Source organism: Leptodactylus fuscus, chromosome 6 (assembly GCF_031893055.1).
Source record: "Leptodactylus fuscus isolate aLepFus1 chromosome 6, aLepFus1.hap2, whole genome shotgun sequence".
Taxonomy (NCBI): domain Eukaryota; kingdom Metazoa; phylum Chordata; class Amphibia; order Anura; family Leptodactylidae; genus Leptodactylus; species Leptodactylus fuscus.
In genome coordinates, this window is record NC_134270.1 from 60,713,260 (window position 1) to 60,726,259 (window position 13,000).

The following is a 13,000-nucleotide window of genomic DNA, read 5'->3' on the forward strand; positions in this document are numbered from 1 at the left end:
ACTAATTATCCGAACGTAATGTTGCGGCATGCGAACTACCGCTGTGGCTATAGCCAGACGATGGGAGAAAACTCTTCCTATAGGAAAAATCCTTACAAGCGACGGTCAACTGACCCAGCAGCAATTACAACCAGGACAACGGAATCTTCCTGGCCGACAAACAGAAGTCCACATCCGCATGCAGCTGAGACAACTTATCCTGCAGAAGCTGAAGAAGCGTCCATGTCCATGTCAATCAAAATGCCCAAGAAGGAGAGCGATATAACAGGACCTTCAGTTTTTTCCCGAGATAAAGGGACACCAAAATAACCTGCAAAGAAACTGAACATGTTAAGCAAATATTCACAACGTTCAGAATTAGCATAACCAAGAAACAGAAAATCAGCCAAATGATGAATTACCGATGAGGAACCATCACCCACTCCAAAAATGTACTAAACATCTCAAAATAACGGCAGGAAATGGAACAACCCATGGGCAAACACATATCATAACGAAACATACTCATAAACTGACAACCTGACAAACTCATAAACTGACAACTGACAACAAAATGATAACAAGCAGGGTGTACTGGCAATAGGCAGAAAGCCACCTCGATGTCTGACTTCGCTAGTAGAGCGCCACGATCAGCTCGAACCCCCGGCGATACAGCTCTATCAAATGAGACGCAGGACACCACTATTTCCTCCATGGGGATACCATCATTCACCGATTTACCCAGAGGGAAGGAAAGGTGATGGATCAGTCTGTATTTCCCTTCCTCTTTTTTAGGGACCAAATCAAGAGGGGACACCCTGAAGTTTGGAAAGCTATGTGGCCCAACTGTACTTCCTTATTAATCTTTTCTTGGGCTGTAACCAAATCTCTCTGAACTGAACGAAGGTTCTCAACCACAACAACTGAACTAGTAAAATGGGGAATATAGAAGCCCACCGTAAAACCATTAAGAAGTAGTTTGACTTCCTGCCTCCTGGGGTACTGGTTGAGCCAGGGAAACATCCTTATTACTCTGACTGGCATCCTCTGGTTTACTCGCTCCGGGTTTAGATGTTCGACCCCTCTTGGCACAACGCAAGGCTGAATGCGCTCTGCCACATATGGAACACTCGTGCTTAAAGGGATTCTGTCATTAAAATGGCATTTTTTTGTCCCTAACACGTAGGAATAACCTTAAGAATGGCTATTCTTCTCCTACCTTTAGATGTCTTCTCCACGTCGCCGTTCGGTAAGCGAACCACAGCACCGGAAGAAGACACGGAGAGAGGCCACTCCAGAAAAAGATAGAGGCAGCTCTGGAGATTTCTCTCACAGCATTGGGGACAGCCCCAGTGCTGTGAGAGAATTAATTTGCATACCGAAGAAATTCTACTGAACAGCGGCGCAGAGAAGACATCTAAAGGTAGGAGAAGAATAGCCTTTCTTAAAGGGGCTGTATCATTGGGAAAAGTCATTTTTAACTAATCACATCCTTGCATAGCCTTTAGAAAAGCTATTCCACACTTTCCTTTAGTATGTAAATTGCCTCAGTGGTTTTTGAATAAGTCCGTTTTTATTCATATGCTAATGAGCTTCCAGCCAGCACAGGAAGTTCCCAGCAGCATTCGTCCCTGCTATTTTCTCCTATGCATGTGTGCAAACAGGAAGCTGAGTCAGCAGCAGCAGCAGGCTATGCTGTCTACAGCCATAGGAAACAATAGCAAAGAGGGTGTGGAATAGCCTTTCTAAAGGCTATGCAAGGATGTGATTAGTTAAAAATTACTTTTCCCAATGATAGAGCCCCTTTAAGGCTATTCCTACGTGTTAGGGACAAAAAAAGTCATTTTAATGATAGAATCCCTTTGAACCGGCAGTGCCCCTCGTTATACATCCAGCAGGCCTGCAGGCTGCTGCTGAAGGGAATCTTGCATCTCTAGGAGCTGCTGATGGAAAGTGAGGCCCTGACAGCTTTGGCGTCAGCATGAGCTGTATTCATATGTCAGTAGCCTTGGCTGTCCAACCGACCTCCGGACTATGTGCCAACCGCCGCTGGAACTCCTCATCATATCTCCACCAGGCGGTACCCCCATATGGCTTATGAGCCGAAAAAATAGTTTCCAAATAAACAAAAAGGTCGGCTGACTTCTAAGGCTTGGCCTGGCACAAATTACAAGACAAGGTAGAAAATGCCTGAAGCCAATTAGCGAATGTTTTAGCCACCTTCGGCTTTTTATCATCACCTCTACCAAAAGTCTGACCCTTATCGACAGTAAGCTGGTCCTGGGATATCAGCGACCATATATCCACAAATTCCCCTTTAATTATCTTTTCCCTACAGTCAACTGATACATGTGTTCCCAAAGGAACCACTGCACAAAAATAAGAATCCTTAAATAATAACCCAGAAGAAGGGTGAGTCATCTCAGGCTGCGGCACAACCACTCCTGGAGGATACACCGAAGGCACCCTACCCTCCAACTGTGTAACCATTGCCTTTAAAACGTCTAACATATCACCGCAGTGATATGTTAGACTATAATGAGGTTCCATGTTCCATGCGGACATCGTGCATAAAACACACGGATCCCATTATAGTCCATGTGCTTTCACTGCACACCGCTTGCCAGTGCATTCGGTAGTTCGGTAGTTTCCCCGAGCAGATTAACAAACGTAGATGTGAACAAGGCCTTATACTTCTCACTTCTGCTCAATCCACTCCTGACTTTGGCTAAAAAAACTACAGCAAAAAAGCAGGTTTTCTGCAACTTGGTGCCTTAGGCTAAGGCCCCACGGGATGGTTGGCAGCGCTAAAGTGCTGTGGGAACAACTGAGGCAGGAACGCATCGCAGTTCTTCCCGCAGCGCTCTGAACAGAAAGTTCAATGAGTTTTCTTCCTCAGACTTTCTGTTACCATTATATATAAGGGGAATGCCACCGGCATTTCCGTAGATATAATTGACATGCCACGACTTCCAAAACCACGCTGGTTTTGGAAATCGTACCGTGTCCGCGCTGCGGTTTTAAAAGCAAAGTGGGCATGGGATTCGCATGAGTCCCATCCACTTTGCGAATACTGTAAAACGCTGCGATTTTTCCCTTAGGCTGAGGCCCCACATTGTGGAAATGCAGGTTTTTTGAGCCAAAGCAAAGAGTGACTACAAAGGGAATGGGAAATGCATAGGAAGTTCTTACACTTCTCCTATCTGATCAATCCACTCTGGGCCTTGGCACATCAAAATCTGCAACAAAAAAAGCTGCCTTTCCGCAACGTGGGTCTTAGCCTAAGAGTGGTGCTGCACAATGTACCTAGATGTGGCTTCAGTAAAGAGTATCACATGTTAAATGCTATGCATGCTATACATTCCACCTGTATGATAGCTGCCAGAAAATTCCTGGTTTACTGGTTGTTGGCATATAGGTGTGCTGCACAATAACATGAGCTACTCATAACTGCAAATAAATACCACACCTAGTTCTCCAATAAAAAATTGGTGTGTACACCCAGCCTATATGAAACACCAAATAATTTCAGTTAAATATAATTACTGGCTGTATGGTATTCATGTCACCATGTGGTTCAACACCGATACAGTACAGGGAAGTATGTCACTGAGAAGTAGGGACTCCTAAATTATGCTAGGAGTCCCTCTCCGGCCAACTCATGGAAACTTGCTCATGTCAATAAGGCTAAGGCCACATGTTGCTGAAAACCTGTGGTTTTTTGCAGATTTTGCTGTGACTTTTTGAACCAAAGCCAAGAGTAGATTTAACAGAAGGGAGAAGAACTTCCTTTATATTTCTCATTGCCATTCTCATTGCCATTCCACCCTTTGGTTAAAAAAAACTGCTTTTCTTCAATGTGTGGCCTTAACCAAAAATGTTTTTCAGAACATTTCTGCTTTTGTGATTATAATTGGAAAATATGGGTAAAGAACAAGTTTGACTTGCTGCAATGAAAAATAATAAAAATCAGAGTACTGGTGCCACTGTTAGTATATAGCTGACACCCTGCTGCAGTGCCTTTTATAGCCAGGTGTGGCCATGTTACACTCTGTTGCTAGCTAGGGTCATAGTCACATACATAGTTAAATAGTTGATGAGGTTGGATAAAGACATTAGTCCATGAAGTACAACCTATAACCCTACAATCCCTACAGTGTTGATCCAGGGGAAGGTAAAAAACCCCATGAGGCTCATAGGTAAAGTAATACACTTTTGGGTAGTCTTCCCTGCCGCATACATTCCAACCGTTCCAGATTTCGGGTCCTGTCCCTTTGTCGTGATTGGCGGAAACTATGCCCCGCTTTCAGCTCATCTGTGTCCTCTTGAGATGCAAATGGATCAAATACAATGGTGAGCCAGGAGCCATTGACAGATAGCTCCTACTTCACCATTGTGTGTGAATCACATCCCAGTGTGTCCCGTTCCTGGGAGCTGAAGGTGTATATGTCACTCACATCGCACCTGCAGCTCCCTGAACAGTTCAGGAGAACAGACCTCTATAGAGCAGCAGGGGAGTGAGGAGAGGTGAGTATCAGTGTTTTTATTATGGTAAATTGTGGGAACAGATGTAGGGGGCACATTTAAACTGAAGGCAGATGAAGGGGGCATTAAACTGGGGGAAGATGGAGGGGAGATATTAAAATGGGGGCAGCTGGAGGTAGACATTAAACTGGGGTCAAGTTAGAATGGGACATTAAACCATGGGAGTTGCTGGAGGGGGACATACCTGGCTCTAGTTTCCCCAGTTTAATGCCCCCCTCCTACAGCTAGCTACCCACACGGTTTAATGTCCCCCTTCAGCTGCCCCAGTTTAATGTCCTCCTCTAGTTTCCCCCAGTTTAAACTGGGGCACCAAGAGAGGAACTTCATACTGTGGAGCAATTGGAGGAAACATTACAGTGTGGGGGCATATAATATTAGGGTGACTGTAGGACCATTATACTGTGTGGAGGCACATGGAAAAAGGGATGAGAAAGGGTGGAGTCAAAGTTGAAGTGTGTAGAGCTAACTTTGCCGCAACGTGCATAGCGCGCCACACATACTGTCCCTCTTTATATTCTTTAAAAGTTGGAAGGTATGCTGCTGTGCAAAAAGTGGTAAAACTAGTGAATATGGCCCTGATGGGATGTTATAACATGATTCACTCTTCGTTTCAGATGTCTCATTTAGATTTGCATCCTATTATGGCGATCACATGGTTTTGCAGCAGAGGCCGGCCCGGGCGGTTGTTTGGGGATTTGGAGAAGTGGGGGCCATAGTGACGGTGACACTTCTCCGAGGAATGGATACCATCTCGAACATGACAGTAAATGTGACAGGTAAAGATATGAGAATGCTAGATCTGGCAACTTTAGGTCTGGGCTACTTGCCAACTTTTAAAGTGGTTATTCAGGGTGGTACAGGACGTCTGGAGGAGGAGGCCATAACCGAGCACAAGCTATGGAGGGGCGTTTGATAAGGTATGACGCGTGGGGGTGCTCGCTGGCCCTGGGGAATGCCCAGGGTGCTCGGTGAGCCACATTTACATATACTATTTACCCGTTTTTACTAAAAACTGGGGGGTCTTTGGCAGAACTGGAGGCAGCACCTGAATAGCCTTTTTAAATGCTATCTTGGCATATGTTTACTTCAAAATGACTTTTCTAAATGCTAGAATTTCTTAACAAAAAAAAAAAGAAGCATATCCTGGACAAGCTCTTAAATTTTAGCTGTAAATGATATACATTACTGAAGTAGTGCAAGTATTCTTCAAGTGTTTAACAAACTATGAGAAAATTCATCAAGACTGGCATATTTTAGACCAGTGTTCATGCTCCTTGTATCGGTGAGGTGAGTCTATCTTTTTTTTTTTTTTTTTCTATTTTTAACTAATACCACCACTATATAGACTTTTGAAAGGCTATTCTCGACATACCTGTTTCACAAAAAAAAATTCAATCTTCTTGAAGCATGGGGGCGTTACCCCTATGCTCCAAGCACACCTTCATCATCACCAATGTTCATTCCTCATTGCTAGAGATGAGCGAGTACGCATTGAAATGAATGGACGTAGCCGGCACGCGGGGGGTTAAGCGGTCGGCCGGCGTCAAAGCGGAAGCACACATTCATTTCAATGTGTGCGTGCTGTTCGGATCGGCTGATCCGAACAGTACTCGCTCATCTCTACTCACCGCCCCTTCTTCTACAGTGGATACCTTCTACTTCTCCTCTTCACTGCTGTCATCAGTAGTCTTTCTCATCAGTGTGAATAAAATCTTGCACATGCGCTGTATGCTGAGATTCCATTTGCGCCGACGAGAGACTGCTAATGACGGCAGTGAAGAGAAGGAGGTATCCACTGTGGGAGAAGGGGCATGAGGAACGGACATTAGGGATGACACGAGTGTGCTCGGAGCACAGGGGTAAAGTTCCCTGTGCTCTGAGAAGATTGAATTACATATACCAAAAAACGTTTTTTTGTTTTTTTTTTGGGGGGGGGGGGCGGAATCAATTTCTTCACCACAGGTATGCTGAGAATAGCCTTTCTAAAGGCTGTATAGTGGTGACATTAGTTAAGAATCAAAAAGAGGACCTTTCACCGCTTCCAACAAATTCTGGCACAGTTGAAACCATTCCCAAGCAATCGATACTGTTAGGAGGGCTGGAGCAGACAATGGGTGTGATTCTGAGCTCTGACACTGGCTGCCTATGATTGGAGCTCTGAATCACACCCCCTGCCTGACACTACCCTTCTGACATTACGGAGCTTAAATAGCACATCAGACACCAATACTAACTGCACTTGTTCAGGAGTTTTTGGTGGAGGCTAGAGAAAAAATTCCAACTGTGCTGTAATCAGGGAAGCACAGACTAAGAGAGATAAGATAAGATGATCCTTTAAGAGAGATAAAATAAAATAATCCTTTAATAGTCCCACTATGGGGAAATTCAGTGTGATACAGCATTATGGATACTACAATAGTACTGTACTGTATATAGCAAGAGAGAAACACATACAAGCTCATAGCAGATAGAGAGATACTAGGAGTCATAGCAAGTAAAAAGAGAGAAAAAAACTTCAGGATCATTTAGTTCTCTGTGCAGATTGATGTTGATAATACAGCCCGACCTAGAACACGAGGAAAGGGGGCACAGTATGTAGGCATAACAGGCAAAATCAGCTTTTTGCAGAGGTGGGGGACATGTGCAGCAATCACGATAAAGTGGTAGTTCCTTTGGTAGGTAGTAGGATTTCATGCTCACATCTGCGTTATCTTGCATCAGCACGATTGTTCCTTAACCACAAAAATTTCCCCCAAAAAGTGCACCATCTTTCATCACAAGTCCTCTTTTTTTCTTACCACTATTAACAGATGATAAGAACTTGAACTGGTGGTGGTGGTGAAAGGTTCTCTTTTAGGCAGCATTCAGACTGCCGCTGCTGTCCGCCCCAGGGTGTCCGCTGTAAACCCCGTGGAAACCGGACAGCAGATGGCTTGCGAGCGGTCGACTTTAAAACACATTCATTTCAATGGGTTTTAAAAGGTGACCACCCATTAGCGTTTTCAGCCTCTCCGCCTGAAAACCAGTTTTTTTCAGCGGACCTACATGCAGAACTTTGCGTTCACTGAAAAAAAAAAAAAAAAACTGTTTCCAGGCGGAGAGGCTGAAAACGCTCACGGGCAGTCACCTTTTAAAAACCATTCAAATGAATGGGTTTTAAAGCTGACCGCTCGAAAGCCGTCTGTTGTCTGGTTTCCCTGGGGTTTACAGCGGACACCCCGGGGCAGACAGCAGCGGCAGTGTGAACGCCGCCTAATTTATATGAGGTTAAGAGTCAGAGTACAGGTGCTAATGTTACTGTACAGCTAACACCCCGCTGCAGTGCCCAGGGCTACAGAGATATCTCAGACTGCAGACTTTTAAGCCCTTAGATCTCGTATATCAGCAACCAGGAGGTGCTGATATTATGAGAGTCCTCAACTAGCTCTGTCCATTCTACTATTATGTGAAAGTTTGTGTGTTTGGATGTTTGTGGGTTTGGGTGTTTGGATGTTTGTTCCTCAATGACGCCTAAATGGCTGAACGGATTGGCATGAGATTTCACACATACCTAGATGGCCACCGGGAAGGAAAGATAGGCTACTTCGTATACCGCTCCAGCCCCTGAAATCACAAACGTTACCTGCGAAAGTCTGCTCTGACTCCGCTGCAGGATTTGAAATGACGTCAGCCTGGCTCTTTCGGCTGGCTTCCGATAGGTTCGCATCACGTGCGGGGTGGAGCGATGGACAATGTGCGCTAGAGAGGAGGCGGAGCTATAGAGGCTCAAGCCGGCCGCCGAGCGACATGAAGAACATGGCGTCACATATGCGGAGTACACAGCAGGCAGCCCCCTGGAGAGATAAGTCCACCGGGGCCCCGGGGGTGGGAAAAGGAAGGAGTGACTGGAACACATTTCCCTAAACCACTTCCCCTAGCACGTCATGCATGACCTGCAGACTGCAGACCCTATGCACACCAGGACACTAGGCGCATTTGTAGTGGGGGGGAGGGGGGTCCGTGGTCGCGGTGGTGGTGGGGTTCTTGTAAAGGGGACGCAATGGGGGAACCCGGGCCCACGCAAAGCGGGAACGTTTCCATGGACGAAGTCACGGATACTGCTAGTATTATAAATGTGAAAATTTGGATGTTTGTGTGTTTGTTCCTCAATCACGCAAAAACGGCTGAATGGATTGGAATGAAATTTGGCATATAGATAGATTGTAACCTCGATTAACACATAGGCTACTTTTTATCCCAGTAAATGACATCGCTTCACGACTGTTATGAATTTATGTTCACATACTATATTACACTGCTCTTGCTTATCTCAGGTTCCAGGTTTGTTATCTCTCTGTGTAAACACAAGCTAACCCTCAGTGGACACAGCGGAAGAACGAATTCAGCGACAGGCCAGCTTGAGAGCTGTCAAAACGCTGGAGCATGGGGATCATCAACGACAACAACACATTCATTATATGGCTTCCCAGTGAGCTGCTGAGATGCTGGAACAATCCTGGGCACATTGCGAGGAATACGTTCAGCGACAGGCTAGCTTGACAGATGTCGAAACACCGAAGCAGGTTGATCATCAACACCAACAACATTCTCATTGAGCTGCTGAGATGCCGGAACAATCACAGGCACGGTGCGAGAAACAAGTTCAGCAGCAGGACAGCTTAAGAGCTGCCAAAACAGTGGAGCAGTCAAACCATCAACAGCAGCAATTTGCTGAATATAGGCGGATCATCGACTCCAACAACTCGCAGACGAAGTCACGGACAGAGGCTAGTGGGAATATAAAGTTAAATTATGACTCTTAGGCCTCATGCACACAACTGTTAAAAACAGATCAGTAGAATGGGTTGAAATTTTTTCTATCTCCCAAGGTTCCTCAGCAATCAATACAGTTAGGCCGGGTTCACACGGAGTTACGTGCCGCGAGATTTGGCACGTAGACGCCGCGTGACCCTTTGCGTGCCGTACACGCTCCCATTCATTTCAATGGGAGCGGGGAGCGTATGCGCCGCGCTAGTTTGCGGCCGTGAATAAATGCACGGCCGCAAACTAGCGCGGCGCATACGCTCCCCGCTCCCATTGAAATGAATGGGAGCGTGTACGGCACGCAAAGGGTCACGCGGCGTCTACGTGCCAAATCTCGCGGCACGTAACTCCGTGTGAACCCGGCCTTAGATTTGGTGCCTGATATGATACTTATACTTTGTTTTAATGTATTTTGTGAGTCCAATATAGGAATCACAATGTACTTTTTTTTTTCTTTTAGAATGTCTTTGTAGAATGGGAGGAAATTCATGCACATATGGGGAGAACAAACAAACTCCTTGCAGATGTTGTTCTTGGCGGGATTTGAGCTCAGGACTCCAGCGCTGGAAGGTTGCAGTGCTAACCACTGAGCCACCGTGTTGCCCCACTATACTTTGTACTGTCAAGTGTGCTAAAGCAGAGTTGGGGATGTAATTCAGAGCGCCAGTCAGCAGTGTCATAATAAAAAATGGAAAATTGAAAATAATCAAAAATTATTAGAAAACATGTTTAAAATGAAAATGTGATTTTTAACCATAGGTAACATTCTGGAGACACTTTTCCTTCAAGGGGTTAATATTCTGCCTGTCATTTTGCCATCAGGTGATGTCGGTGTCTGGAAGGTAGTGCTGGACCCTATGGATTATGGTGGACCTTATCACTTGATTGCCCAACAAACTTTAAGGCAAGAAATTACGAGTATCCACCTGGATGACGTCCTTTTTGGTGATGTCTGGTTCTGTGGAGGACAGAGTAATATGAGGATGACTGTATCTCAGGTAGATGGATCCTAAACAGATTGTCTGGTCCCTGCATGTCAGCTCTTTGCACTAACATCTTCACTTCTGTTTTTTCAGATTTTCAATGCCAGTCAAGAGCTGGCACTAGCTGCTCAATACCCATATGTCCGACTGTTCACTGCCTCCCTGGAGTACTCTGATACAGAGTTGCTAGACTTCGCCAAGGTGGCCATGCCGTGGTCAGTCCCAACATCCAGTAAGTACCTTCTCATTCAACTACAAATGTCATGTTAGTGTGAGTAGAGCTGGATTCTTTCGTGTGTGTGTTTTAGTTTTAAATCTAATCCAAAGATAAAAGTTTCATTTGTGAATTAAACTCACCGGCAGCACAAATGTTTCTTGTGTTATGATCATTTGTTACATTGTAGCAGTGCAGATAAAATGCATCAGTGCAGGTTCTTTACTTCACAGAAGATTGTCCAGACTACACACAACTGTAACATTTATTTTATTTTTTTACAGAAAACCTTGGCCAAGGTGATTTCACATACTTTTCTGCAGTCTGCTGGATCTTTGGACAACACTTGGCACGAAAGTTAAAGTATCCAATAGGGCTGGTGGAATCAGCGTGTGGAGGGACTCTAGTCGAAGCTTGGTCATCAAAAACTGCACTGTCCAAATGTGGGCTTTCTGACACCTCTTCGAAGACGAAGCTAAGGTGACTCAAGTGTATAATACAGGAATCTTTTCACATGAAATTTTAAAAATTCATCAACTTCATTATTTGTTGTGTAACTTTTCCCTCTATGTGATGGTTCCAATTTTAGTGCAAGGAAAAATTGTCACTGGGTCCATGCTTAAACACTTTTTATCTATCTCCTTACAGAAATTATGCATATTTAGACTACTCAGTGCTGTGGAATGCCATGATCCACCCTTTCCTGAACATGACGATAAAGGGCGCCATATGGTATCAAGGTACAATATAGCGACTGTGCGCCTCTGCAGTTCATCTTAAACACAGTGCATTACATCCTAACCTACTTGGCACATCTGTTACGTGCCATGTTGCATACTCTCTTCTATATCTGATGGAGAACACATAGCTGTCAGCTCTCATAGATTTCCACCCAATTGCTCCATCTGTTAGATGCTGCACACCACTCTGCTACATCTGATGGATGCTCAACACTAATACACCTGTATATTCTAACGCGAGTGTCCTCTTGTATTCAGGTGAGTCAAATGCCTTCATGAACCTCGATCTCTATAATTGCACATTCCCAGCTCTTATCCAGGATTGGAGACGCTCCTTCCACGAGGGGTCTCTGGGACAAACAGACCCCAACTTCCCCTTTGGATTTGTCCAGGTAGCAACCTTTAACAGTTGGGAATTAAAGGGCAGGTGTGCACTGGTGATAAGCTTCACATTCTGGTTCTCTTGTCCAGCTCAGCACATACGTGAAATCCAATCGAGACAATTTTCCAGTAATCAGATGGCATCAAACAGCAGACTATGGTTACGTCCCAAACCCTAAGATGCCCAATACATTCATGGCTGTGGCAATGGACCTGGGAGATGAGACGTGTCCATATGGAAGGTAAACACCAGAGGACATGATTATTTGTAATATAGTACGAATATGATATTGTCCTGTACCCCATTTGTTGTTGTTATGTCATTGATTTGTCGTCTAAGTCTCTCTGTTGTATATGCCAGGTGTTACTATAACCCCAGTGTGACATTCCCCTGAACTCCAGAGCAATGATGTATTGTTAATGTTCTGTTGAGCTCTGTATAATTCTGTATATGTGATTTGCTATACATGACTATATGTTGGGTCTCTTCTCTCAGTATCCATCCACGAGATAAGCAGACTGTGGCATACAGACTGTACTTGGGGGCACAAGCCATTGCATACGGTGATCGACATGTCCATTACCAGGGTCCATTTCCAGACAGTATTGATGTTGATTTCACCTATTCATACATGAACATAACCTACAACCAGGAGCTGATCATCACTCATACTTTTGACAACATATTTGAGGTAAGTAAGGGAGGGCAGGGAAACTGAACTATCTGACGTGTGGGTCAGGCTTGGATGTTGATATCAGAAGATACTATGAGTGATATTCACCAACCAGTTGTTTATGGAGGGGACTGACCTGACAAATAATGGATTTATCAATTTGTGTTTACAGGTATTTTGTAGTGCTGACATGAATGGAGAAGGACAATACACCTGGATCCCAGCTCCAGCAGAATTACAGTCCTCTAAAGTGGTCACAGTCTCATTTAAAGGATGTAGTCACATCTCTGCAGTCCGCTATGCCTGGTCTGAGTGGCCCTGCGAATACAAACAGTGTCCAATATACAGTGCCAACCAGAGACTGCCAGCGCCGCTTTTCATCAAATACTGGAAATAACAATATAACTGCTGGAAACAATGAGTGGACACAATGACATATATGCAAATTGACTGTTTAACAGGCAGCCATAGATATCCTATCACTTACACCACTATTATGGTATTCCACAACTACAATAAAATTACATTCCACAAGCACATCCTTCTGGGTGACATCACGTGCCCCTTGTGTTAAAGTGTCATGATGTTGGCTGTGATGTCATTCGTGAGGCCAGAAGAGGACACTGTGGGACCTATGAGAAGTGAGACAAGCTGAGTACAACTGTTTATTATGTGGAAACA

At 44.7% G+C, this 13,000-nt stretch overlaps 1 protein-coding gene across 1 annotated transcript; it reads left to right on the forward strand.

Annotated features, from left to right (window-relative positions):
- Positions 1–5,161: 5,161 nt before the first annotated feature.
- On the forward strand, positions 5,162–12,716 carry LOC142210725 (sialate O-acetylesterase-like). Its single transcript, XM_075280097.1, has 9 exons — positions 5,162–5,300; positions 10,150–10,325; positions 10,404–10,542; positions 10,809–11,004; positions 11,173–11,264; positions 11,523–11,656; positions 11,736–11,887; positions 12,142–12,337; positions 12,492–12,716. The coding sequence occupies exons 1-9, from the start codon at positions 5,177–5,179 to the stop codon at positions 12,714–12,716; spliced, it is 1,434 nt and encodes a 477-aa protein (XP_075136198.1). The 5' UTR covers positions 5,162–5,176.
- The last annotated feature ends 284 nt before the right edge of the window (positions 12,717–13,000 follow it).